The sequence below is a fragment of the Primulina eburnea genome, chromosome 16, assembly GCF_022965805.1.
Source record: "Primulina eburnea isolate SZY01 chromosome 16, ASM2296580v1, whole genome shotgun sequence".
NCBI lineage: Eukaryota > Viridiplantae > Streptophyta > Magnoliopsida > Lamiales > Gesneriaceae > Primulina > Primulina eburnea.
Genome location: NC_133116.1, coordinates 4943920 through 4968371, shown reverse-complemented (window position 1 = coordinate 4968371; position 24452 = coordinate 4943920). Strand labels below are relative to the sequence as shown.

At 35.0% G+C, this 24452-nt stretch overlaps 2 protein-coding genes across 6 annotated transcripts; one reads left to right on the top strand and one right to left on the bottom strand.

Annotated features, from left to right (window-relative positions):
- The first annotated feature begins 358 nt into the window (after positions 1-358).
- Positions 359-4367, top strand: LOC140815865 (fatty-acid-binding protein 2-like). 2 transcript variants are annotated; one of them, XM_073174863.1, is made up of 11 exons: positions 359-503; positions 1198-1784; positions 1910-2141; positions 2575-2647; positions 2737-2839; positions 3043-3111; positions 3453-3489; positions 3575-3649; positions 3734-3785; positions 3936-3980; positions 4054-4367. In XM_073174863.1, exons 2-11 carry the CDS (start codon positions 1291-1293, stop codon positions 4149-4151), a joined length of 1278 nt encoding a protein of 425 aa, XP_073030964.1. In that variant the 5' UTR covers positions 359-503; positions 1198-1290; the 3' UTR covers positions 4152-4367. The 2 variants fall into 2 exon arrangements, with proteins under 2 accessions (XP_073030964.1, XP_073030965.1); XM_073174864.1 differs by having other exon boundaries at positions 391-503; positions 1195-1784.
- Positions 2864-24452, bottom strand: LOC140815862 (myosin-15). 4 transcript variants are annotated; one of them, XR_012114462.1, is made up of 39 exons: positions 23901-24452; positions 23648-23791; positions 21635-21780; positions 21385-21541; positions 21051-21109; positions 20399-20555; positions 19605-19754; positions 19383-19519; positions 19069-19215; positions 18888-18989; positions 18206-18263; positions 18015-18116; positions 17387-17424; positions 17169-17295; positions 16916-17089; positions 15453-15584; positions 14956-15065; positions 14227-14287; positions 13917-14094; positions 13212-13417; positions 12664-12783; positions 11913-12011; positions 11016-11237; positions 10277-10416; positions 9977-10088; positions 9730-9780; positions 9545-9634; positions 9224-9394; positions 8597-8737; positions 8028-8204; positions 7284-7421; positions 7124-7194; positions 6947-7046; positions 6815-6871; positions 6666-6722; positions 6472-6552; positions 6296-6378; positions 5837-6032; positions 2864-3036 (listed from the first exon to the last, which is right to left on the bottom strand). XR_012114462.1 is itself a non-coding variant. In XM_073174861.1 (38 exons), the coding sequence occupies exons 1-38, from the start codon at positions 24018-24020 to the stop codon at positions 5909-5911; spliced, it is 4539 nt and encodes a 1512-aa protein (XP_073030962.1). In that variant the 5' UTR covers positions 24021-24452; the 3' UTR covers positions 5379-5908. The 4 variants fall into 4 exon arrangements, 2 of the variants coding, with proteins under 2 accessions (XP_073030962.1, XP_073030963.1); XR_012114461.1 differs by lacking the exon at positions 2864-3036 and adding an exon at positions 5379-5756; XM_073174861.1 differs by lacking the exon at positions 2864-3036 and having other exon boundaries at positions 5379-6032.

Below are 24452 nucleotides of genomic sequence, written 5' to 3'. Positions count from 1 at the left end.
TTTGATATTTAATACCTAAATCAGAAGCTAAATACGATTTGAGAACCTTCTTTTCAGGACAAATAAAAAATATTTATCGTGATTTTGTCTCCTTTCTCGACTCGATCCCGAACATTCAAGTCCCGATATTTGTCGGGTACGGGATCAGAAATTTTTTTTTTCTCAATTCTTATCATGACAGGGATCGGGTTAAGGGGCTACAGGACGGGTCCCTACCCGATCCCAGCCCTAAACAGAACAGAGTCAAAACCTAATTCGGACCTGTTCCGACCGTTTCCAGACCGAAACTCCGGTACCGTTATGCTGTCATAATACAGGACACGTTTTCCCCAAAAAATAGTTAAAATACTCGCAAAAAAACACGTTGTTGGCTAGCCTGAAAGTGCGACTTCTCAAAAGAAGTGTTTTGGAAATCACATGGACTACATAAACAATGAACCCGGACAGCTTTCCGCTTCGTTTCTTCGAACGTACCATTGCGGGCATGTGCTTTTCCTCCTAATGTATGTTCAATTTTCTCCGATGAAACTTTTTGGTTTGCTTTCGAAATCTTTGTTGAGAGCATGTTAAAGGACTTTTCCGTGTTCAGTAGTTTGCCATTTTCACATGTTTGTTCCTTTTTTTTTTTGCTTTTTATGTCGTTTTGCTTTAATCGGTATATTGTATGATCTATTGGCCGATGATTTGGTATGTTTGATCTTAACACATTGCAAGATTTGTCTGTTGTTCAAGATTGAGATTTATATGAGCTGAACTGGTGATTCATTGTTGATGTTTCCTGGTGGCGACTTGCGTTCTCCAAGTATTTGTGAATTGTTCAAAAAATATTTACCAATGCGACAGAGTTTTGTTTTAAATTTGTGTGTCTAGTTTTATTTTTTGATGTTTTTAATTTGAGAGAGTAATTAAAATTTTCTTCTGCCTTTAATTTTGTAGTTCTCTTTATAATCTGAAAAGGCGTTCGAAGATTTGTTTTTTTTCACCTTAGCAATATAATCTCGTATTACGAATTCTTTTAGGGTTAGTTGTGCTAATTTTGTTGCAACATTTGATCTTGAAATTTTAATCTCTTTGGTTATTGGGATTTTTTAGTGTGAGTTGTAAGCATTTCTTATTTTCTGAACCGAATAATGTACTTTTACATTATTTGTTTGAAATTACTGAATATTCTGTAAGTTCTTGCATGAAATCCAGCAGGTTTGAATCTGTTTGTGGTGTAACTAAACTATACAAAGAGATAGTCTTCACACGGTTTCCCTAATTATGTAAATAATCGAATGGTGGTTGGATATGAGGAACAATTTCTTGTTCTTCATTGACCAGGATGGCGGGTCACCATACATTTTTTCGACAGATCTCCTTATTCCACATGGTTCAAGGTGTCATTGGCCCTCTCATATTGCTTCATTGGTTGACAGTTCAAGATATCTTTATCTACATGGAAGTGTTGTTCTTCAAGAGGCTTTTAATTCCATGTCAAAGTTTTCTAGCGCTCTAGTGTTATGGTTTGCAACTGGGTCGAATACCAGCAATTCCAAACTACAGGGTGATCATATTGGTTCCGATTCCAGCTATCGTAAAGCTTGTACACATGTAAAGCATATTTCTTCAGTAAGATGGGAATTAACGGGATTTTGGTGTAAGGTGAGGTCTAGAAGAAAACCTTCCATTTTCGGAAAGATATCGAGTTTTACTCTGAAGCAATTTTATAGAGAAACTGAACGGATTCAGTCATTTCCATTGGTTTCATTAGCTGCCATGTTGGTTCCACCATTCACGAATGTGTAGGTGCAGTTGTTTTATCTTCTTTATTAACAATTATTTCGGTGCTTTCTTTTGCTCCTTTCTTATTTAAATGTTTATTTTACATTTTCATTTAAAGTTTAAGGTTATTTTGCGTTTTTCTCAGAGCTACAAATGCACTAGCTTTTCCGCTAGAAACAAGCTCTATAGAGACACAGACATGTTTAGATCAGAAGCCATGTGAGATTGAAAATGGAGGATTTGAACCCTTCAATAATCTTTATTTCCAGAGTTTAGCTTTTTCCAAAAATGCAGTTGAGCGCAGAACAGGCATCGAGTTCCCCACCATGTTGGCCAGCAGAATGGATGGAGAACAGGATTCCAATTTCAATCCAGAGGTAAGTGCATCATATGTAAATAATTTGGCGAAAGGTTTCAGTTTTCTTGGCTTCTATTTTCTAATTTGGTAGTTGGCTATGACCTCTTACAAGAGGTGCAGAGCAGTGAATCAATTATCTATGATCTAACATATCTTTGATACTGGCCCAAGTCTTTCCTCTATATGGAGTAGTTAGAGTAAAAAAAATATGAGAACCTTTGAGTAAAGCAGCATATGAATTTTACTTTCTAATGCACGATAATTCACAAACAAATGGAAAAGTTTTCTGCTAATTAAGTTGGTTTTTACCATTACGATTTTTTAGGCACATATCCTAATGCTGACTAGATGTAAAGAGCAGTATGCTAATTTTATGTTAAGACATTCTTTCACATTTTCCGTTGGATTTCTGTGATGATCAATGCTTGCTGGCAATGCTGCCTAATTTTCAGGTCCTTGTAGGAACTGGATCTAGAATCATGACAATCATCATTAAGTCCCTAAATATATATGCATTTGGCTTTTGTGAGTGCTTCACCAGCTTTTGTTGCCTTATAAAATATTTTATTGCTTCAAATTCCTACGGTACTAGCTCATTTTGCTTCTCCCAACAGATGTTCATCCGTTTGACATTTGTGAGAAATTGGGGCCAAAGTATGCTTGCATTCCAGAATATGAGTTGAACAAGTGCCGAGATTTTTATCAGGATCTTCTTAGGTTTGTTATAACATTTTTATCTTATGATTTTTTCACCCGCACACACGAAGCGTGACTTGATTCTAGAAACCAAGTCCTATCAACCTGATTGTGCCAACATTTGGCAAATTGATTGGAGATGAGGGGCCTCTGCCTGTGACAAACTGTTTGAGAATTGAATGTTTCTTGGAACTTCTCGTAAATTTTTGGCCCATGTGCTGCAGGGAGGATATAAACATGACAGTTAGACTCGTGGTCAGTTGCAATGGCATCAAAATCAATGCCGTGAAAGAGTATGTTACGCCTTGCTAAATAATTATCATTTAAAGGATAACGATATTTGGAACGGTTGTGGGATAACTTTTCATTAGCTTCTTAAACATCATCAAATGGAGAAACTTTACTATGTTTTCAATTTTCTGATATTCTCCCCATATATCTAAAATCAGCTATAAAGTGATTTGCATATAGAGAAATATTATATTAAAAAATGTCTTTCTTATGAAGTCTCAAAGAGCAAAATTCATGTGATTGCATCCACACAGGTTTAAAGAGAATGAAACGAGACATATATGCATTTGAAATTACAACTTACTAATGTTTCTGATTCATTTTTCCAATTCTTTGTTGTTAGTGCTTTTGAAAAGTCTCTCCGAAGTCGATTAACAAAAGTAAGTACTTTTAGACTTTTACCCGTTATTCGCTGTAGCATTCCCTCAAATTCTTGGAACTGACAATTTTTTTTGATTGTTTTAGACAAACCCTAACGCTGACTTTCGCTGCTTAGATGCCTTTGGTTCATTATTTACACAAGACATTCCCTTAGACATGGTAAGAATCAAAATTTTGATAATTTACTTTCTTATCTCATGCTCCATTCCGAGATACACTTCTGATGACATTCAAAATATTCAGGGAACAATAATTGATTTCAGGCGTACAGCTGATGGATATATAATTACTGAAGGTAAGAGGCCAATAAGAACTACGATGTTCTTCTGTATATGTAGAGGCAATCTTGCCCAGCCTTTTATGGACACCTGTGTTTTGGTGCATGTGATTAATAGAAGAAACGTTCTTCCAATTTGATGTGTAGTTTTCTTTTTTGTTTGTGCAGTTGGAGGAAATTACATTGGAGCAGTCCAAAGCAAAGATTTGTGCAGTAAGTCGAAGTCACCTATGTCTACTTTCTACTGTATTGTTATTTTACAGTGTGGATATATTTCTTGTTACAGGGGCATTTTTCGACATGTACATTGGTGATATACCTGTGTGTGAGCAAACAAAAGAAGAAATAGGGAAAAATGTGGCAAATATAATGAGGAAGTGCTGAATCAACTCTCTTAGCAACATTTTATTGTTACCTTGGTGCTCCCAACTTGTGCTATAGCATTGATACAAGTTAGACTGGTGGTTGAATATTTGACAAATCCCCATACTACAGCGGAGGTGTTTGCCTCTTAATGTCTTTTTCCGATAAATGATTCTTTGTAGGTGGACCATTGTTTTGGGAGCAAGTGTTGCGTATATTCACAATATTTTTTGCGTATTTTTGGGTTTATATTAAATAGTTTTTGTGCTTTAAAATTTTTTTTAAAAAATTATATGATTTTATTGTCTCTCTTATATTGGACATTTTAAAAAAAATTATATGATTTTATTGTCTCTCTTATATTGGACATGTTTATACGTGTGTGTATGTATACATATATACAGAACAATCGTGTCCTAATTTTGAAAATCATCTTACCTTTTATGTGTAAAGTCGGCCATCTAAGTACATTTTTTTTTTCTATTTTTCCAACACCCAAAGCATACTCTATAATAAAATACACAATGTTCTTTTTTTTTCTTTTGGGTTTTGATAGACACCATTTTAATTTTTACCAGCCATAATTTAAGAATCTGATCATTTTTTCACTTCATAATATTACAGAATTTCATGTTAAACCAAACCAAAAGATTTATTATATACATGCAACCATACTACACACAACACGTATACCTGGCGACTATGCTAGAGAATAGAGATTTGCAGAGGAGATGCAAGTTCTTGGTGGTAATTTACCAAGGCTGAGCTATGCATTCATTGATTCGAGTTTTGTGCAATTGTCACCATGGAATTCTATTCAAGTTTTCAGCATTTGGATGACAGAATTGAATAAGGAGAAATATATTTAATTTACAAAAGAATATAAATAAAGAAATTCAAATCACACCCTTAACTTTTTTAGAACTGATATACATATATCAATGTATGATTTATAAAGCAACGATCTGACAAGTGAACTTTCAAGCTAAACATGTAAAAACGGGTCAGTGAGAAGGATTTAGCTGCGACTTGCCGCTCAACCTACTTTTTGAAGCGTCTACATATTTTAAATTACGGGACGGGGCGGTCCGGTCCAAAGGTCTAGCTAAATTTTTTTCCCCCTAATTTTAAGGGACGAGCAACCATTTTGGCAATTTGGAAATTGTAAATCCAATCCACCAATTTTATATGACATTTTGACATCTTTATTATAAACAAAAGAAACTCCACCTCTTCTAGACTGTGATCTCAATGTCAACAGTAGTCTTTGCATACAAAGAGAAACCAAAGATCCAAGTAATACAAAAGTGAATAAAACAAAAAAAAAAAACACAGCTTCTAATGCCCAAACATGTAACCATAAAGCACATCTGTAAAGCATGTCAAAGTAACGACAGTGAAGATGCAAAGAATACGACAAAAAGGCATCATTGCTAAGATATTGAATAATGTACATAGCCCAATGAAAAGCTTTAGAAAGATTTAAACTTGAGCCTTGGGGTAAACTTGCGACCTATTTTTTTGTACAATCACATGATATCCTTCCTAATCTAAATGTAATTTGAGTAATCTTATGGCATTGACCAATATGTAACACTTCTTCCATCATCTTAAACTCTGCCAGAGCTAAAAAACAAATTGTTCTTATATTAGGCAACTCAACATTCCAACCAACACGGATAAGAAGCAAGAGAAATGCATGGTACCTCGGCCACCAGTGTCCACAATCGGACACATGATCAACAAGCCATACTGTCAAAACAAAGTGGGATAATATTTCACTTCAAAGTCTGCTGCGGTAATTTTGCTGAAGGATACTTTGAAAGGAACTCTGGAAGCTCAATATCTGAAGGATCTATCGCCGGAATTGCCATGTATACATCTTCAGTGGAGAAAGGAATGCTGCAGGGATAGAAAAGGAAAAGCAAAGCAGAACATAAGAAAACTCTATCAACTGTATAAATACATTATTTATTGTTAAACACATATATAGCACCATTAAAATGCAGAATTTTCATTAATGGAATTCATTCAACCAAGCAACGGTGCAAATATTGGATGTAGAAGCAGAACAAGTTGTGCACCATATCATTCACGAGGTTAACCCTAATTTTATATAATATGCAATTTATCACTAATTTTTAAACAGAGCAGTAAGTTGTCACCTAAGATCGTCATCCAATAAAAAGGAATTTGATGACAAACTCTGTGAATCCTTATTTACAATCTCCCTCATCTGGGACACAACCTGACAAATAAAACAAATATAGACATACTGTTATTTTAATCACAATCCAACAAAGTAATGAACCGACAGTAAGTAATTGGCTAAACCACTTACCTCAGCTGACACACTGTGAGTCCCATACTTATCATCCCAGTACATTGTACTTATTCGATAGATTTGCCTAACTGTTAGCATCTGCCAAATCATTCAGTACCGAAATACGATAAGACAAACTGATGACATTCTTCATACCAAGAGAATTAATTGAAAGGTACATAACTGTACATGTAAACTAACAAAGGTCTTACCGGGCAGAGATCCTGTTTTATCTCATCTAAAGATTTTTTCCTCTTTTGATGTATTACCTAGATGGGTGATCACAACTATGAGTACTGTGTAACCGCACATGAAAAGATTCAATAGCATTAAAAAAAATTAAACAGTAATTGATGTATACCAGAAATCCAACAGCTTGTCTAATGTAATTTAGCTCATGCCAAGAGGTTCCTGCAAACTGCATTTGAAAATGCTTAAGAATACCCAATCTGTAAAGGAAAAATAAAGGAATTTAAAAAAAACTAAAAAATACCTCCTCTGTGGCATTGACTATCCATTTTTCTAATTCAGCCAAACCAGATTTGACATATTCACCATTGGTAAATGTGCAGCATTCTCGCCGAAGTAGAAGACTACAATAAGTTCAGCCAGTTATTTCATCTTGTTTGAAGGGAGTTATATTTTAAGTATTTGAAATCTTAAATCATGCCTATTAAACAATTGTATATTGATGAAAGAAAACACTTGTGTAGTGAGCTTCCGGATGAAAAATGAAGGAACCTGGAAGTCAATGAATCAGTCCATTAATAAACATAAAAACCAAATGCAGTAGATAATGGAATATTATGGATACAAAAAAGTATGCTGACATGATTTCCACGTAAACGCCCCATAAGTGAATCCAGGAATTTAATGATGCTATCCCACTCACTGCTTGGCGATTGCTGAGGAACTCCAGAGGGGGACCTAGATAATTTTCCGCCATGGACTCGCTGATTTTTTGGTGCCTTTTGAACAGACCAACGAGTATTAGGCACAGGAGTTTATAATGAAAGAGATTATCAAAGTAGTTGCAGTGAATCTCAAGAGCGAAAGCTTGCTTGAGATGGTTAGACATCCAATTTAAACCCAACGACGCACATAGGAAATAGTATCACGAAAATCAGAACTCTACCGATTCTCCATCGGGGGAAGCTTTTCAAATAAAGATAAGGGTACGAGCACAGAGCTGTAAGCTAGGCATAATGGTAATCTACCTGACCTGACTAACCGCACATTTCAAGAACAATCCCTACTCATGCTAGCATCTAGTGAAACCCAGTAAAGAAAGAAATTACAGGTAAGAAGTTGATTATTTTAAACGGAATAACCAAATTTGGATGATATTATTCATCAACAATATTCCAGATGCCAAATATTACAAGGATACAACTACAATTTTTTATAAAAGAAAAGGAATACAAATATATTTAGGTTTAAGCTGATGACAAACACACCAATGGGATCACAAAAACAAGTTAGTACAAAGGATATATCATTGTTTTAGTTACTCAATTCGAAAAGATTTGAACCAAGAAGCTTAGCATATCAAGAGATGCAGGTAAACAAGCCACCTGAATACATTGTCCCAGTAGTGGAGAAATTTCTTTCTTCAAATTATCCCGGATAAGCCCAAAAATTTTTTCTACACAAGCAGTCAATTGTTGTTTGAATAATAGAGCTGGATATTTTGCTTCCATGTGTGATAAACCATCATCTGATCCAAGATACTTGATAGAAAACTTTGGACCCTGATTAACAATAACAAGGACATTAATTTTGTCATACTCCAATGAAAGGAAGTTCTGGATACAAGGGTAAAAAACAGAATGTGCTAACAAAATATACTAGCAACCAAAAAGCTTGATTTGACTACCAACCATATAAAATGGCACCTGATGTCTCATAGTCACACAGGAGTGTTCAGCAAAGAATTTATTTGGACACTCTTATCTATCATGGTTGATTACAAATGCAGGACATAGGAAATCCGTAGTCAAGAAAGTGCTTGTTACCCACAAGGTTGCATGGGGAACCAGAGAAAACAACCATGTTTCAGTAGAGCCTTAAACTCAAACGACGTCATAAAGCAACATCTTCAGTCCACTCGACTTACATATTAATTTGACATCAGAAAACTTACATGCGTTATTCTCCCATTCATGCCTGATCGCTGAGAAGAGGTAGTCAGAAAACCATTTGAGGGCTGGTTTCTTTGGAGAAGGCATAAAAGTGCTGATGCATTAGATAACCAGTAAGGAAAAGTGGCATCCTCATTACCCTCCTAAAATAAAAGGCATATAAGAACGTGTATAACAGATGCAGTTTTCACCACAATCATAAATGACAGCAATAATATCCCTTCTGAATGCCACATTGCTACTGTCACATAATCAACTTGAGTATTTTTAAGCATAACCATGAAACTGTTGAGTTAATTTATCATTTAAATATATTAAATCTTAAATTATATTTTCTGTATTTCGACTAGAAATTTTTAGTGTACAAACAATGTCAGTAACAATTTTGTTTAAAATAAATAAACATTATGACCAATTATCCCACAAAATACGATGTTAAAAAAGACAAAGGAAGTGTGTGTTACAGAATAAACCTCGAATTCTTGCTAGAAGATCTTATTGAGCAAAGCAATTCATTAACCAGATTCTACAGATTATGGTAAGCATTAAAACAAAAAAAATATATGACATATAAAATGGGCTTGGACAAAATTTAAAACTCAATCATGAATAAGATATAAATAAATAACCTTCATAACATTGTTGATGTTCTCAATAACAAAATCAAAGTAGACAGTCCTCTCAGATTCAAAGGCATGCCAATGAAGAAGGTATCTATAGATGACACAAGCAGCTGTTGGTTTTCCATCTTTGAAACCCAAATTCTCCTTAATGCAGCGTGATATAATTTCAGAGTGCACCTGAAAGAGTTTCAATTCATGAAGTGGGATAAAGACGACCATTTTTATCTTGGCACAAAAACAAGGTTTCTGGCCTCTTTTAAAGCTCACTTATTTTTCTGCCAAAAACAAGCCCTAATCACCCAAACAAAATCCAAAAAGAGACAAAACCTGAAGATTTTCAGCGACCGACTTTGATCGACGAGAATCAGAAAATCCTTGTGCTAGCGGTGCTATAAACTTGGAAGGTGTGGGTGATTCCTACAGTTGAAAGGGAAAAATCAGGAAAAAATACGATCAGTCATTTAATGGAGCCACCAAACTGAGCATTCATTTGAAGGAGACACCAAACTTACATATGAAGACTTCTGATCTGCAGAAGAAAGAACAAGCGCACCAGAGAATTTCTGTTTCAAAAGGAAAAGGAACCATTAGTTACAAGAATAATTATAAATTGAGAGTAGAAGATCTGACTACAGTCATTAATAACAAGATAATCATTATGTGGCACTTTATCTCTGAAGCAAAGCCATATCATACGCTAAGTTACATAAGTTGTGCACTCATTAAGCCACAAGCATCTTTTATGCAAGGCCTGCTTACATCAAAGAGAGGCTTGACAAACCCAGGCCGGTTACTTCTTGGAGACAGATTCAAGGTCTTCTGGCGTAGGATATGATTCTCATTCTCCAGATTCAAGAGCTTCCCTTCCATGCTGGTGCAAAAGACTCACAATGGTCACAACTAAGCATATGCAAAAACATCTCTTCAAATTAATTATATCCATGATGGTGTCGTGTCATTGGGCTTACAATAATGTAGACGTACTATTTCTTTATTTTTTCATGTTTAGAGTGAGGTGGAATATTTATGGAGGGGCAACACAGCATTCTCAGAAAATACCTTTGCATATTTTGTTGGAGTTGCAGACATGTCTTTTCGACTTCGTTCAACTTCGCAAGAGTTTTGCTGCCATCTTCTTTAGCCTTGGCCAGTTCTTGCTCCAAAGATGAGTTTTTCCCTTCCAATGCATTTAAGGAACTCTGAAAAAGTAGATTATTGAAAGTTCACGAGTCATCTAGTGAATAATCTAAAACAAGTTCTCATATTATTATATCAAACCTAGAATGAGCAACTGGGTAACAATGGTAGCAGCAAATATTGCAAAAATTAAAGAGCTAACCAGAAAGAGTATAAAGTAGAGCTAAAGTCATATAGCAAAGTAAAAGTGAATTATGAGCACTTTAGTCAGAGAACATTAACAAAACAAAATGCTAAAAAGTCGAAAATGTGAGAGAATTGATGATGGACCCACAAATTAGGTCATGAAAACTGGTTTTGCCACTATTTGAAGCCGATAAATATAGTATCCCAGCGTTAAAACTTTAAATATGCACAGATCTAATGGAAAATACAAAATGGAAAAAAAATGCAAATATTACAAATATCTTTAAAGATTCCAATTTATCTACATCAAAATTATGTAGTAGATCAGAAGCATTAATAAAATTAACTGATAAAATTATGACAAAGATAAATAACAAGAACATCATCTTAACATAAACAAAATTTTAAATGCTTAATTAAAATAACCACTGAGGGAATAAAAAATCTTTAACAGAATAAGGAAATGTAAATCTACCTTTAAAAGGGTATTTTCACTCCTCAGTTCAGTCAAAGAAATTATTTCTTTTTCCGATGCTAATTTTTCCTTAGCTGATAATTCAAGCTGCCTTTCAAGCACTATGTTCTTATTGCACTCGTTAACAGTTGCCAGTTTGGCAGCATCAAGTTCAAGCCTCAGCGATTCCACAATCTTTTGAAGTTTCGAAATTTCCAATAATTTAGCTTCTTCATTGGAAACCTGCACTCCAAATCAGTGGCAAAAGGTGCAGCACATTATAATTTCTTTTCAAACCATAAGAAGACAAAGAACTCATTCAAATGTGCATGTTTACTGGGCATGTTTTATATAATGACAATTCATGTTATATATGATAAACAAAGCAAATGCATGACACAAAAATAACGAAGGCGATTACACTCCCATATTCATTTTTTCAACCACGACCTTGAATTTTGTAACAACAAGAATACTTATAATAAGATAAATAATTTATCAGAACACATAGGGCAAGAAGTTTGATATGTACGAAGACACCATAGATGTCCGATAGTAACATATGATCGAAAAACGGAGATATCCATCTAAATAAAAAGAAAATATTCTTAGTTTTTTTGGTGAAACACGATAAGAGATAAAATGAATCCACCAATTATATATCACTAAGATGAGAGTTTTTAATCACAGTGGTCACATGCCACATGCTATAAACATACGAGGAAGAAAAGAAAGCTAAAACTTAATATTGTTAAGCAAAAAAAATCACAGATCTTAATTCTACCACAAACACTTTAAACAGGTCAAGTTTGAAAATTTTGGAAGTATACAGCAGAAAACAGAAATGAAATAGATTAAGAATAGAATATCATCAATACTTATTCTAAATTCCTTCAGTAAATACTCCATAATTAATACCCGCAATCTTTTCTCCAGATGCCATCGCCAAGTGAGATCCTCCAATTGTTTTTCAAGCTTGCTCTTCGCTAAACGCAAGGCACCAGCCTCATTAGCCTCCTGTAGAAGAAATGGAGAAGCTAATTATGTAGAGAGTACAGATATTGTCCAGTTTGGATGCATCGTTGGAATAACAATGAAATCTGACAGAGAGTTGGCCAGATGTGCCTTTTAAGAACTACGGGGAGACACCAGACATAGTTTAACTGCAAATAAAACTAGACTTGCCAATTCAAGAACAGGCTAATCAAAAGTAACACAAGGATCCCTAAAAGAAATGGCTGGTGACACTAAGCAGGAAAACACGGTGAAATTAATGTTTCACCTGTAGATATTCTGTGTGCCATACATTTTATATTGGACAATACACCATGTTAAATCATGTAAATGTGCTGTACAATAATGTATAAAACACCAAGAAACATTAAATCCAATCAACTGAACCATTCTCACAACTGATTTGAAGCACCAACCCAAGAATATTAGACTTTTATAAATTTTAAAACATTTCATATTTTACCCACTTGAATACTTGTTCTCTAATTTGAACCTCGAAAAAACGAAGGTTAAAAGTGATTATACATCGAGAATGACAACATCCTAACACCTCCTATATCTCATGAAAAAATTTAAGATGTGCTGAAATTGCAACATACCACGTCAAAAAAGAAAACAAATCTTCACATCCTATGATACAAAACAATGTTTTCACCTTTTTAAGCCTCCTAAATTCTCTTTTTGCCAACTTCTGCCTCCACAGACATTGTATTTTAATAATCTTAGATTGGCGGTTGTGATAGATCGACCGAACCTTGAACATCCTCCAATGGGCCTGAGACAAATGTAATTTGTAAAATGTAAACAATAACATATCTTGGAATACTTTGTTTACTTCACTTCTAGAAATACTTCTGTGTTTCAATATTTTCCACATGCTTGAACAAAGAAAGATTTTCAGTTAATCATCACATAAGTTAAACAAAATAATGCAAAATATGTGATTTTCCGAAAATCTCTCGTGCAAATTGCAAAGCATGTTGCAACATAAAACAAAACAACGCAAACATGCTTCAAGCAAGCCAAAGTCATAAATATGATTCCTCAAATATTTGATGTTCCATGGGCAAGTATGACTGTTCATGGTGAATCAGAAAGTCCAAGAAGATTGTCCTCCACAAACACATTGCAAATAAATTATGAACATGTATATCAAGATCTAAGAGAAAATTCCAAACACAAATAACAGAACCTAATAACAACCTGGATAATAGTGGCAGCTCTGTGTTCCTTCCAATAAAGAAACTTCTGGCGGGATAGGAAACCCCGGATACTAGACTGTATGAGTAGAGAAGCTGCACAGAGTTGCATATATTTATGCCTTAAAAACCAGCATTTGACGTATTTCTGCATCACAACGGCAGCTGCTGTCTCCCGCATAAAAGCAAACCTATTTCGGTCAATATAACCTACACAAGAATGATAAAACCACAAATTGAAAACCACTTCGTGGTCAAATTCTAGAAATCGAAATTTTCACCAAATAATAAAAGATCGCTCTCAAACCCACGTGATTTGCTTCACCAAATAGCAAAAATAAAATTCATGGCACTGCTAAGGTAGAAGGGAAATGGTTTACACAAATAGATGTCTCTTGATGATGCTAATACCTAAATAACATTACAGAAGAAAGTTCTGTATTATAAAATCAAAATCAATCAAACATACAGACATCCCAAATTCCTTTAGTCATAATAAGCATCCACTTTAGCTACGAGAGTTATGATCCACTCTATAACAATACTTTTTATAATCATAATTCCTCTAATTTTAGGTAACTGAAAACTCAAACATACTGACGACCACATACATCAAACTTCAGAGGTCATCATCCTCGGTTATTCTATACAGCGTCACAGAAGTTACAATTTGCAAGCTGTTTTCAAGTTCTGAGCATGTAAAGATTACCTCTGCAAGATGCTTGAAGAGAAATTGCAGCAATACGTCTTGTAACAAAATCCCTGCGGGTAACAAATGTCCGCAAACGACTCTGAATACACTTGGCTGCAGAATCCAAAACCTCAGCTCGTCGTGAGTCTAAGATACCAATCTGTCCAGCCCTAAGGAAAACTTTGGTTTTTCCCAACTGCAAAGGAGAAGGGCAAATATAAAATGTACATTAGGTGTCATGAAAGAAACATTGAAAAGTCAGAATTAGGGACTACATAGCAGCAGATGCACATTTGGCGTGTTAACCTCTGACTATTGACAAACTAACCTGAAAGTTCCCAAGCTTTAATCTCTGTAATATTTTCTCAGTCATTGTTCTGGCATCATAACTGCAACAACAAAAAAAGTGAATATTCAACTTGTATAAAAAATTCAAACAAGAAACCACAATCATGAGCAGGAAGGAGACACCATACTGCATCAAAATTTAAATCTTATGTATCTAATATCAGAAGTCCAGTAAAGTGCAAGAAATTTGATACCGTGTTTGTAGTTATCATTGCAAAATATGCAAACTATCAATATGTTGACATGTTCATTCTCCATGGTGATGAAGAAACCCACAAAATAGTGAAACAAAAAATTTACTACCGAACAAGATCAATAGTCATAACTATAGCAAGAGAAAGGCTGCCAATTATATACCATAAAGTATCAGGAAAAGAAAGAAAAGAAAATATACTAAAGACAGAGTGAAGCTGAAAATTAATTGAGATAACTTGAAGCTTATTCACAACAAATTTATTAAAAAAAAAAGAACTGAGAAAATTAAGAATCCCACCTTCTAACCATGATATCTAATAAAATAATTACAAAATAGTGATACAAAAAATTACTACCGAAATAGCAAGAGAAAGGCTGCCAACTATATACCATTTAGTACCAGGAAAAGAAAGTAAAGAAAACACACTATAAAGCTTAAAATTAAATGAGATGACATCAAGTTTATTCACAACAAATTAAAAAATAATAGAACTGAGAAAATTAAAAATATCACCTTCCAACCATAATATCTAAGAAAATAATCCCATATCGATCTACAAACTCATGATAAGTCTTCCGTGTGGGATAACCTGCCAGGCTAATACGGACAGCCTCTAGAACACCCTACAAAATTATAGGAAAATCCATTTAGTAAACTTATATGGACCACTATTGAAACAAATAAATCTATCTAAAATAACTTTTGTGAGTTATAACACCATCGGTGCCTCTTTCTTGTGTTTCCAGACAAACAAAAAGGAAGAATAAAAAGAACACTAGCAATGTTTTAGATGATCAGTTATGCTTGAATCGGAAAGTTCTTGACTTAGAAAGAGCATTTGTATTCAGAAGAAAATTATTGAAAGATGATCATTTCGCAGCTTGCAGGGCTTAATGGAACTCTAAGATTGAAGACAAAATGAAAACAAACATTTGCAACCAACACAGACACTTGACAAAAAATAAGGTTTATATGGAACTTGTGACTGTGAGAAGTTTGCTGGCACTGACCCCGCAACGCAATTGATGTAGTATGCTCTGATTCTCAAACCTGTGAGGCCGATTGGACGAGTTTGGCTTCACACATCGAATGTAGTGTGGCTCTGTGGAGCTGAGGGTTTCCATAAGAGCTTGAAGTTGTTGCTGCGAGAAAAGTACAAAGGAGTGACTGACCCATTATGAATCGAGTATTGAGTATGAAGCAAATGGGAGAGTGGATTCTTGAAGCAACACGTAATTCAGGCAACTAAAGTGTAACTCAAAAATAGGTGGGAAAAAATATAATTGAAGTAAATATAACACTTTATAGCATTTAAGCTAAGCATAGACAACAAGGGCCTATCAAAATATAAAGAATCACATCCAAATTACGTAATTAAATACCACGATAGTTTATAAATCAATTCTACTGATAAATGATCGTAACAGATGACTGACACAGCATAAGTAACATGTAATCTTTTAGTAATTTTGGATCAATTTTTTCTTGTTTGTGGCATGTAAATGTAGTCAGTGACAATTCAAAGGTTCATTATTTTGGGGCCTTGCATGTAGCTTTTACCGACTTCTAGGCTCCAAGAGAGTGAAAGACTGCTGAGTCCTTAGAGAACATCAGGCTGGCACAGCGCATCTGGTTGGAAACTCGGAAATGCACTACAGGATGTATCACAGGATATCCGATTTTACTCCATATTTTATGTTACAACGCATCTGGCTGGAACTCAGAAATGCACTACAGTATGTACACAGGATATCCAATTTTGCTCCATATTTTATTTTAAATAATTTACATTTTAGTAGTGTGCAGCCCTGAGAGAACACCAGCCTGATAGGACTCTTCCCATCAGCTGGCTAGAGTTTTCTCAATCCCTCTTTAAAAGAGAATTAGTAGATTCTTTTTATTCCCACAACTTAAAGATGACACGTATTACCAAGCAACTAGCACAGAAAAGATCCACCAAATCCAAAAGGAAGAGAGGACCACAGTATGAACAGCAGCTAATCTTCCACCAACGAGTAACTTGACAACTATTTCTGTTTAGACCAGTCAAACACCAAGAGTTCCTGGCCGTCCAAAAAGGCAATCACAAGTTCAACAAAAATTAGAAGGAGAAAGCATTTTTAAAAAATTTATAAGATTGATACAACTGCCATCTGAAGCTCTCTCCTACGAAGAGCAGAAAGTCGGCTGAGCAAAGATTCTACGGTATAAAGTATAAAGTCGATTTAAACTGATGGGAGCAAAACCAACTGCTTTCTAATTACAGGTGAACAGCCTAATATCATATCAGCTGTTAGAAATTAAAACGCCTCACATAATAACTACTCCGGTACTACCTATGAAATAATTTATAACCCAAACTCTAGTTTTAATTTAAGACATTTAAATGCTTTTTAGTTCACTATAGCATGGAAAAAAACTCTGAAACAGCTTGCATAAGAACAAGGAATAGATTAAAGGCTATATTTGGTACCTTAAATCGAGATGCCACTGATGAAAACTTGTATGATGATCGAGAAGCTTCTTCAGGTAGTGCTGGAAAAAGGCTAGCGATGAAAGAACACTTTGAAGAAGCTAATAAGTTGCAGTGTTCGACCACAACATAATCACGATTTTTGTGTAAAAATGTATCGGTCTGATAATTGACCTAGAGAAATAGGGAAAGTAAATAAATGACAGTGATTAACAAAATTAGTAATTCATCAAAACTATATAACATAACATACTTTGCCAGCATAGTGTGAAATGATAAAATCTGTTTCAGAAAATTTAGCACTCTCCCATCGTGGGTGTGATCGAAAATTCTGCAATAGCCTGTTCGAAAATGTTTTGTGCGTTGATTTGGGAAACATGCTGCATGAAAAAAGCAGAGCAATATGATCAGGGTGAGTCCACAAAACAATTAAGAGCAACTCAAAAAAAAAGTCACGTAATATTATTGTACCAAGCTTCATCCAACAGAGCAATTATTCCAATGGGCTTCTGCAAAAGGATAGATATAAAGCTTGAGTCCAAATGAGAAACATGTAGACTTAGAAACAAATGAAACAAAAAAAGCCATATAACCTTTTGGAGTCCTTTTGAAAGTGAAAAATTCATGGTAATGTAAAGTGAAAAGGTTAATCACTTGAAGATTTTTGAGTGATTTCAGAGGTGACAAATGACTGTAGGTTTCAAGAGCACATAAGGTGTGTCTACAGTTATAATCTTAAAGCTTGAAAAACTTCAGCTTATTGCGTTATACTCCTATTTAAAGATAACTCTTTAAACAATCAACTGCATGGAATTCAAAACTCAACATCATAAACATGATTTACTCTAATCATATAGTCACAAAACAAGTTTCAGGCTAAAGCAGACATCATGGGTTGTAAGCATGTGGCATAAGCAGGTCAAATTATCAAGATTAGTCAAATCATTTCAAATCTTAGTATGGTTGCTATCCATACGGCTGCTCCTTGACAGAAATTGCCGCTGGTGGAAAAATGGCGACTTTGCTCACATGAAAGATAAGATAGAAAGTAATAAGAGCATCAGATCTCAAATTAGTCAAGTTAAGGGTAATGAAAGACCTTCTCTATCAAGTCCAAAACATCTTGATTGTCAATAAATTCTATATAGCTCCAATCAATTTCTTCTCTACGATATTCCTCCTGCTCCATCTTAAACACATGCTGGGAAAAAAAAGGATAAAGAAGATAAAAATAAAAGTAAGCAAAGACCAAGCACATCATGACCACATTCACCAAAAATCATGCATCACCTCATTAAAATGTTGTTGGAGTTTCTCGTTCGCGAAATTGATGCAAAATTGCTCAAAACTGTCCAAATGGAAGTAGATGAGCCAAGTTCATCAGAAATAAAAATAAAAATAAAAGGTTAAAAGCAGGAAAAGTTAAGTTCCCAAAGCAGACAACCATCAAATTAAAGAATAGGTGATCTACAGAAACCAGCAGAAACATGGAACTATGCCAGATACCAACAACAAAGGAGCTCTGATGCCTGGTTTCCAAATATCAATTATGCACCAAAAGCACAAAAGACCAGACCAAGACTAGAATATTTATTAACAAAATCGACCGAGAACAGCTAGAATGAAGCATTTATAATCCCCCTCATACATGATGACATTCTAAAGAAGCTCATTTGCCTCAGGTTTCAATATTCCGCTTCATTATGGGTACTTTTAGAACAACCAAATTGATCTCTTTAAAATGCTGTAAATGCAATCGCTCGAGAAAAATGGAAACACGATGTGGAATAGCATTGATGTAACATAAAATGGCACTTAGGCTATTTGAGCTAATACTACATATAACATGGCCTTCCTTGCTTGGTCAGGCTCTTCTTTGTTTAATCCAATTCTCAGTCTTTCTCCAGATATTATAGGAGTTAACAAGTACATGTTTTTAAATGGAAAAAGAAACAATTCAATGACGATTTACCTGTTCGACTTAAAGCATTCAAACCCATAAATGTCCAAAACTCCAATTTGCATCTTAGATTCCAGATCTTGCCCAACTGATCTATTAATCTTCTCAACAAGCCTGAAACATATAGAAATTGTCCAGATCAACATTCATGTAATCAAGCCTTGTATCAACCGTCCATAAATATTTAGCATACCAATCAAATAGTCTAGCATAAACAGTCTTGACCAAAGCATCCCGGCCAGCTACAGCAGCATTACAATCTAGAGCTTTCACTATTATGCCTTCATAAGTTTGAATTGAGCGCGTGCAAAGTGTGTCTAGCAAAAGATTAACATCACACCTGAGCAAAGAGAATAACTAATGATTCTCAAAAGCAAACGAACCAACCACATAAAAAATAACAATACTACACAAGTAACCAACACATAAGCAACAAGAAAAAAACGGGTAAGAGTACAAGTAATAAAGATATAATCAGAAATATCCAGGAACAAAAAGGTTGCCTACATAAAAAGATCAGCAGCCATCTGCAAATGCGTAAAAGAATTCTCATCCTTCATGACTGATGAATCGTGCTCTTTTCCAGGAGAGAACTCCACATTTCCAAGATGAAGAATAGCGGCCAAGGTTCGAAATATTGATTCCTGTGGGAAAATGCAAACAAAAAGACAAGCCAATGAAACATCACTCGCATGATAAAAGAAATTTGCAGCTTTTAGTTTGACAAACCTGTTCCTCCTCACTTATGCCAACTATACTCATTGCTCTCTTTGTCTTCACATATTCTTCAGCACTGCTCACTCCATCTAACTCATAAGTCTTACTCTGATTCAGGTAATGATACTCGCTGGGATGACCTAGTTTGTAAGCTTCTGCATCCTGAACAAAAACAGTGTCCACAAACAAGAAATCTGGACATTAAAAGAGCTAAAGGTTGTATTGAACTTTTAATAACTGATGTCCATCCACCACCCATAAAAGCGCACACAATCTCATCAACTAAGCACATAAAATAAAAATTTAACTATTTATCTACATTTATGGAGGGGTTACTTTCGATGATCCATAATACAGTATGTTATGCACGACTAAACTAAAAGCAGCAAGCTATAATCGAAGTAACAGGCAAACAGAGTAACAGTTATGAGTTCCATTAAATGGTTTAGGAGGTGTCATTCTAAACATTTCTGGAATGCATTGGCTGACTGCTGACAATGGTAAGACTGCAATAAATTAACACGACGAAGCACAGCTTCTCAAAATTGATAGCAAATGTGTCGGGTAAAAATCAACAAATGATTCATAATCACCATTGCACCACATCAATTCCAGATAGAAGGAAAGTACGTTCAATTATTGGATTGTTAAATACTTTGAACAACTTCAGAAAAAGTCTTATCACAATTCTTAACGTACAAAAAAATTTACTTTCAATTTACTAAAGCATTCTTCAAGAGATGCACGGCAGATGCAAACAACTGATAAAAAGAGTCCTAGATGCACAAACTAATGATTGAGAGTACCCTGCCAGATGCACACAACTGATAGAAACAATGGTAGTTTCTCTCAGGGTCAGTAATTTGAACAACACGAGATCGCTCCAGAAGGTATGTTCTAATTGCAGCTCCTGAAATTCTGCCACTTGAATTAAACTGGATTTCAACAAATTTGCCAAAGCGACTGCATGTAAGCAGAAAACATTAGTATTATAATCCGAAGTTGAACAAGGATATGATATCTAAGTTCTGATAATGAAACTTTATCATTTTTTTCCACAACATTGTTGAGGACAGGAAAGCAAATAAAAAGGCTAAGCCTGGCAATAGTACAAGCTTCAGTTGACATGCTGAGTAAAATAATAGTTAGATTGAAATTATCCTTGGATATATGCTTAACATTTCATTTGAAAGAAACTACGTAATCATCGACAAGAAAAGATTGACAAAAGCAATAAATCCAGGCTTCCATCAGATGTCATTCATTGATATGGTCTCAGTTCTACAAACACTCACAAGTACAAGCAACAGGGAGACAAGAAATTCGACAAAAACTCTTCTTCATATTTATCAAAGTCACGACTAGTTTAAACAATGAAATTCCAGTCTTCACTATCAACTATGTGGAGGAATTACTCAAACATAAGCTTTACTTGATTAAATGAGTGTCATAAGATACCTTGAATTATCATTCCTAACGGTTCTCGCATTACCAAATGCCTCCAAAAGTGGGTTTGACTAAAAAAGAAACAGGTAGATGTTAGCACTGATTGCAGCTCAATAACACATTCTGGTTCACAGTAACAATAATACAATAATTTTGTTATTAGGTTTCTTAACCAAAATAGTATGTTATTTTTCTGTATCATCTACAGATCTACTGACACGAGAAGAAATTTTAACTAAAATGACACTTAAGAAGGGTTGAAAAGACCAATACCTACAGCTATTAGTTCTATAGTGCAAGTGTTGACTCAACAAGCACTAGATGATCAAATAGATTAAAACCCAACCTCGAGAACTTGTTGTTCAACAGTTCTATCGTCACAAGCAACACGGCCACCGACATGCGTAAGATATTGCATTATCAACTTTGTTGTCTCAGTTTTTCCGGCCCCGCTTTCTCCACTGACCAGTATAGATTGGCTCTTACCCTCACTCGTCATTGCTCTGGACCATAAATATCAAACCAGCAATGATCAGATTGCATACAAGAATACTCATTGAATTCTAACCATAACAAAGTGATCAAATGAGGAAAACCTGTAAGATGCATCAGCCACTGCAAATACATGGGGGCTCAGTTCACCAAATGGAGCGCCTTTATACTGCTCCATCATGTGCATGTTATATAAATGAGGAAGCTTGGTAAATGGGTTAACTGCTATCAGAATGCTTCCTGTATATGTCTAACAAGGACATAAAGCTATGTCAGACAAAAACGGAGAGACCGGGATCGTGAAAATTCTTTTTGAAGAATAAAAAGATGGAAGACATACATACATATTCTTTTAGAGGAATAAAAGAATGAACACATACGTACATACATATATGTATGTAAATCAACAGTTAAGCTTAAAATTTTAGATGGAAAATTAAAATGGTAAACCAATGCAGAAACAGATCAAGAAACCAAAATCCGTACTGTATCAAAACAAACGACCAGTTGTCTTGATTCATAAATCGATTTAGATATTACAAAAGAACAAAACTTTACTGCCCGTAACCTCACTGACAAGTGCATGATTCAAACAGTTTGTACCTGACAAAAGAGGATTAATCTACAAGATATACAAGGTCGAAAAAACAAATAAGAGACCTAAAAAGAAATGAAACCGGGCATAGAACGATCCATCGAGCTAAAAGGAAACATCCAAATGAGGCTTCATAAGCTTTGTTCCACAATTTCCACTCTATAAGAAGTCCCTCTACTGTGAGGGCTCGTTACCAAATCATTTTTAATTCACATGCAATTAGCATTATTAAGGTAAATAGTTGACTAGTTTTCGATGTTTAGGTTAATAATCCTAATTGCAAGCTAATTAAATGTGATTAGGTACAAGGCCCTTACATCTAAGATTCACAAGGAAGCAAATAAAAACAGACCGCTGATATGAAATCATTGAGGCACCAACGAGGTATAAAGTTCACACAATGCTAATATTTATGTACAACTTATCATGTACCGCTATCTGTATAAGTAATTAGGTAGTTGGAGTGCATGCATAAGACCAAAGGATTTTAACATGCAATCATCAGTCTAGCAACAATATGTTGGATTCCTTCGCAAGTTCAAACTTAAATCTTTCTTTCTCTGCGACACTGATTCAGAGTCTTTTTTTACCAATGTTTCTTGCTTTTTCTAATTGATAGACATTTTGCAAAGTAGTATTTAGATGTGCGATATAAAAATTGTTCTCTTCTAATTGAAGCCCATAATGAATTCAACTAATCATATCTTCTGGATGTCATCTTAAAATTGTAAACGGTGTGTCCCTATCAAAAACTATAATCCTGCTACTGCTCAAACATCTGCAACACCAAAAATGAAGACAAATATCCCTACGCTAGCAAGCCATGCGGAATCACTCTAAGCATAAAAACATATTTGTTATACGGCAATGGCCAGGTAAAGTTCTCAAGTTCAGAAGATATTGGACCAAAAACTGGAATGCAGTGAAATTGGTCGTTCTACTCTTTGAAGTATAAACGACAAAAAACTAACAAATTGCTTCTTCAACATGCAATACATTCCCAGATTGAAACATGATAATCATTAATATATGAAGCAATAATATAATTAACGCACAAAGGGCATAAATAATAGCAAAAGTTAGCGTATGTTTTTAGAATTTTGACTTTGTAGAACTGCGAGTGGAGGATTTGTTTACAGCCAAAGAGATGATAAGATTGTTAAACTAATGAAGACTAGTTATTGCACGACTTGGAAAAAATGAGCAAAAGCGAGATTTATATTAGAGAATCTCCTTCCATAGTAAGTGTGGAAACAAAGCACAAAAACTTTCCTTCAAAGAACATTGAGCACATAACAATTAGTTCGTGTAATAACTAAACCTCTCTTCATAATGGATATACAACACATCTAAAATCGCATGAAATTGCCGTCAGTATCACCACCGCTTTAAACATAACAATGCCTGAACAGTAATCTAAGGCATACGTGACGCTCGCAAGCTAACTTTCCCCCCTCTCATTCATACAAGTGAGGCAACATTGCAACCAAAACAAGAAAGTGAAAACCATTGAGGAGCTCACATATATTTCGTTGAGGGCGTATCTTCTCTGAAGATTATCAAGAACTCCAGGCTCATTCAAATAAGTCAATTTCGTCATGTCGTCCACTCCTCCAAGCTCTGCCTCCGTGTCCCGCACATGCAATTTCTCCGGCAACGCCAGCACCTGCATAACAACACATGTATTCCCATACAAAACCCATAATTACACTGTCCAAGTTCAAATTTAGGGAAAATCAAAGTATACATACGAAGAAAAACATTAAAAGAATCACCTTTTTGCCGGATATAGTAAGGAGCTGAACTTGTCTACCAACAAAATCGATAACTTCAGCAGCAACCCAGGCCGAGTCCTTATCTTCCACCCACACCTTAGCCCCCTTCCGGAGAGCCATTTTTTCACTTCTTCTCCGATTCCCAGAAAACAAAGTTTTACAGCAAAAAGATGAACAGCTTTTGAGATTTGAATACTACACAAAATCACAAACCCTAGTCCCCCTTCATGAAACAGAACAAATATAGCAAGTAAAGGTGAAATTTTTCATCTTCCCGCCCTAATAGGAAGGGTACCCGATAGTCAAAATTTGCAATACCAACCTTCCGGCCATTTCATTACAGTTATAAATATATATTTATTCAAAAACCCAAAAAGACAGCTCGTTTATTTATGACACAGCACTGTTCTTTCAACAAAAAACAAATTTAAAATTTCACTTCACCTCCCCACACGTAAATCATTTTTTTTATAATTTTATAATCTGGAAAAGGATTGAATTTGGAAATTAAACACACAAACAAATTGTGGGTCTCGCTCCCTGTAAACCATC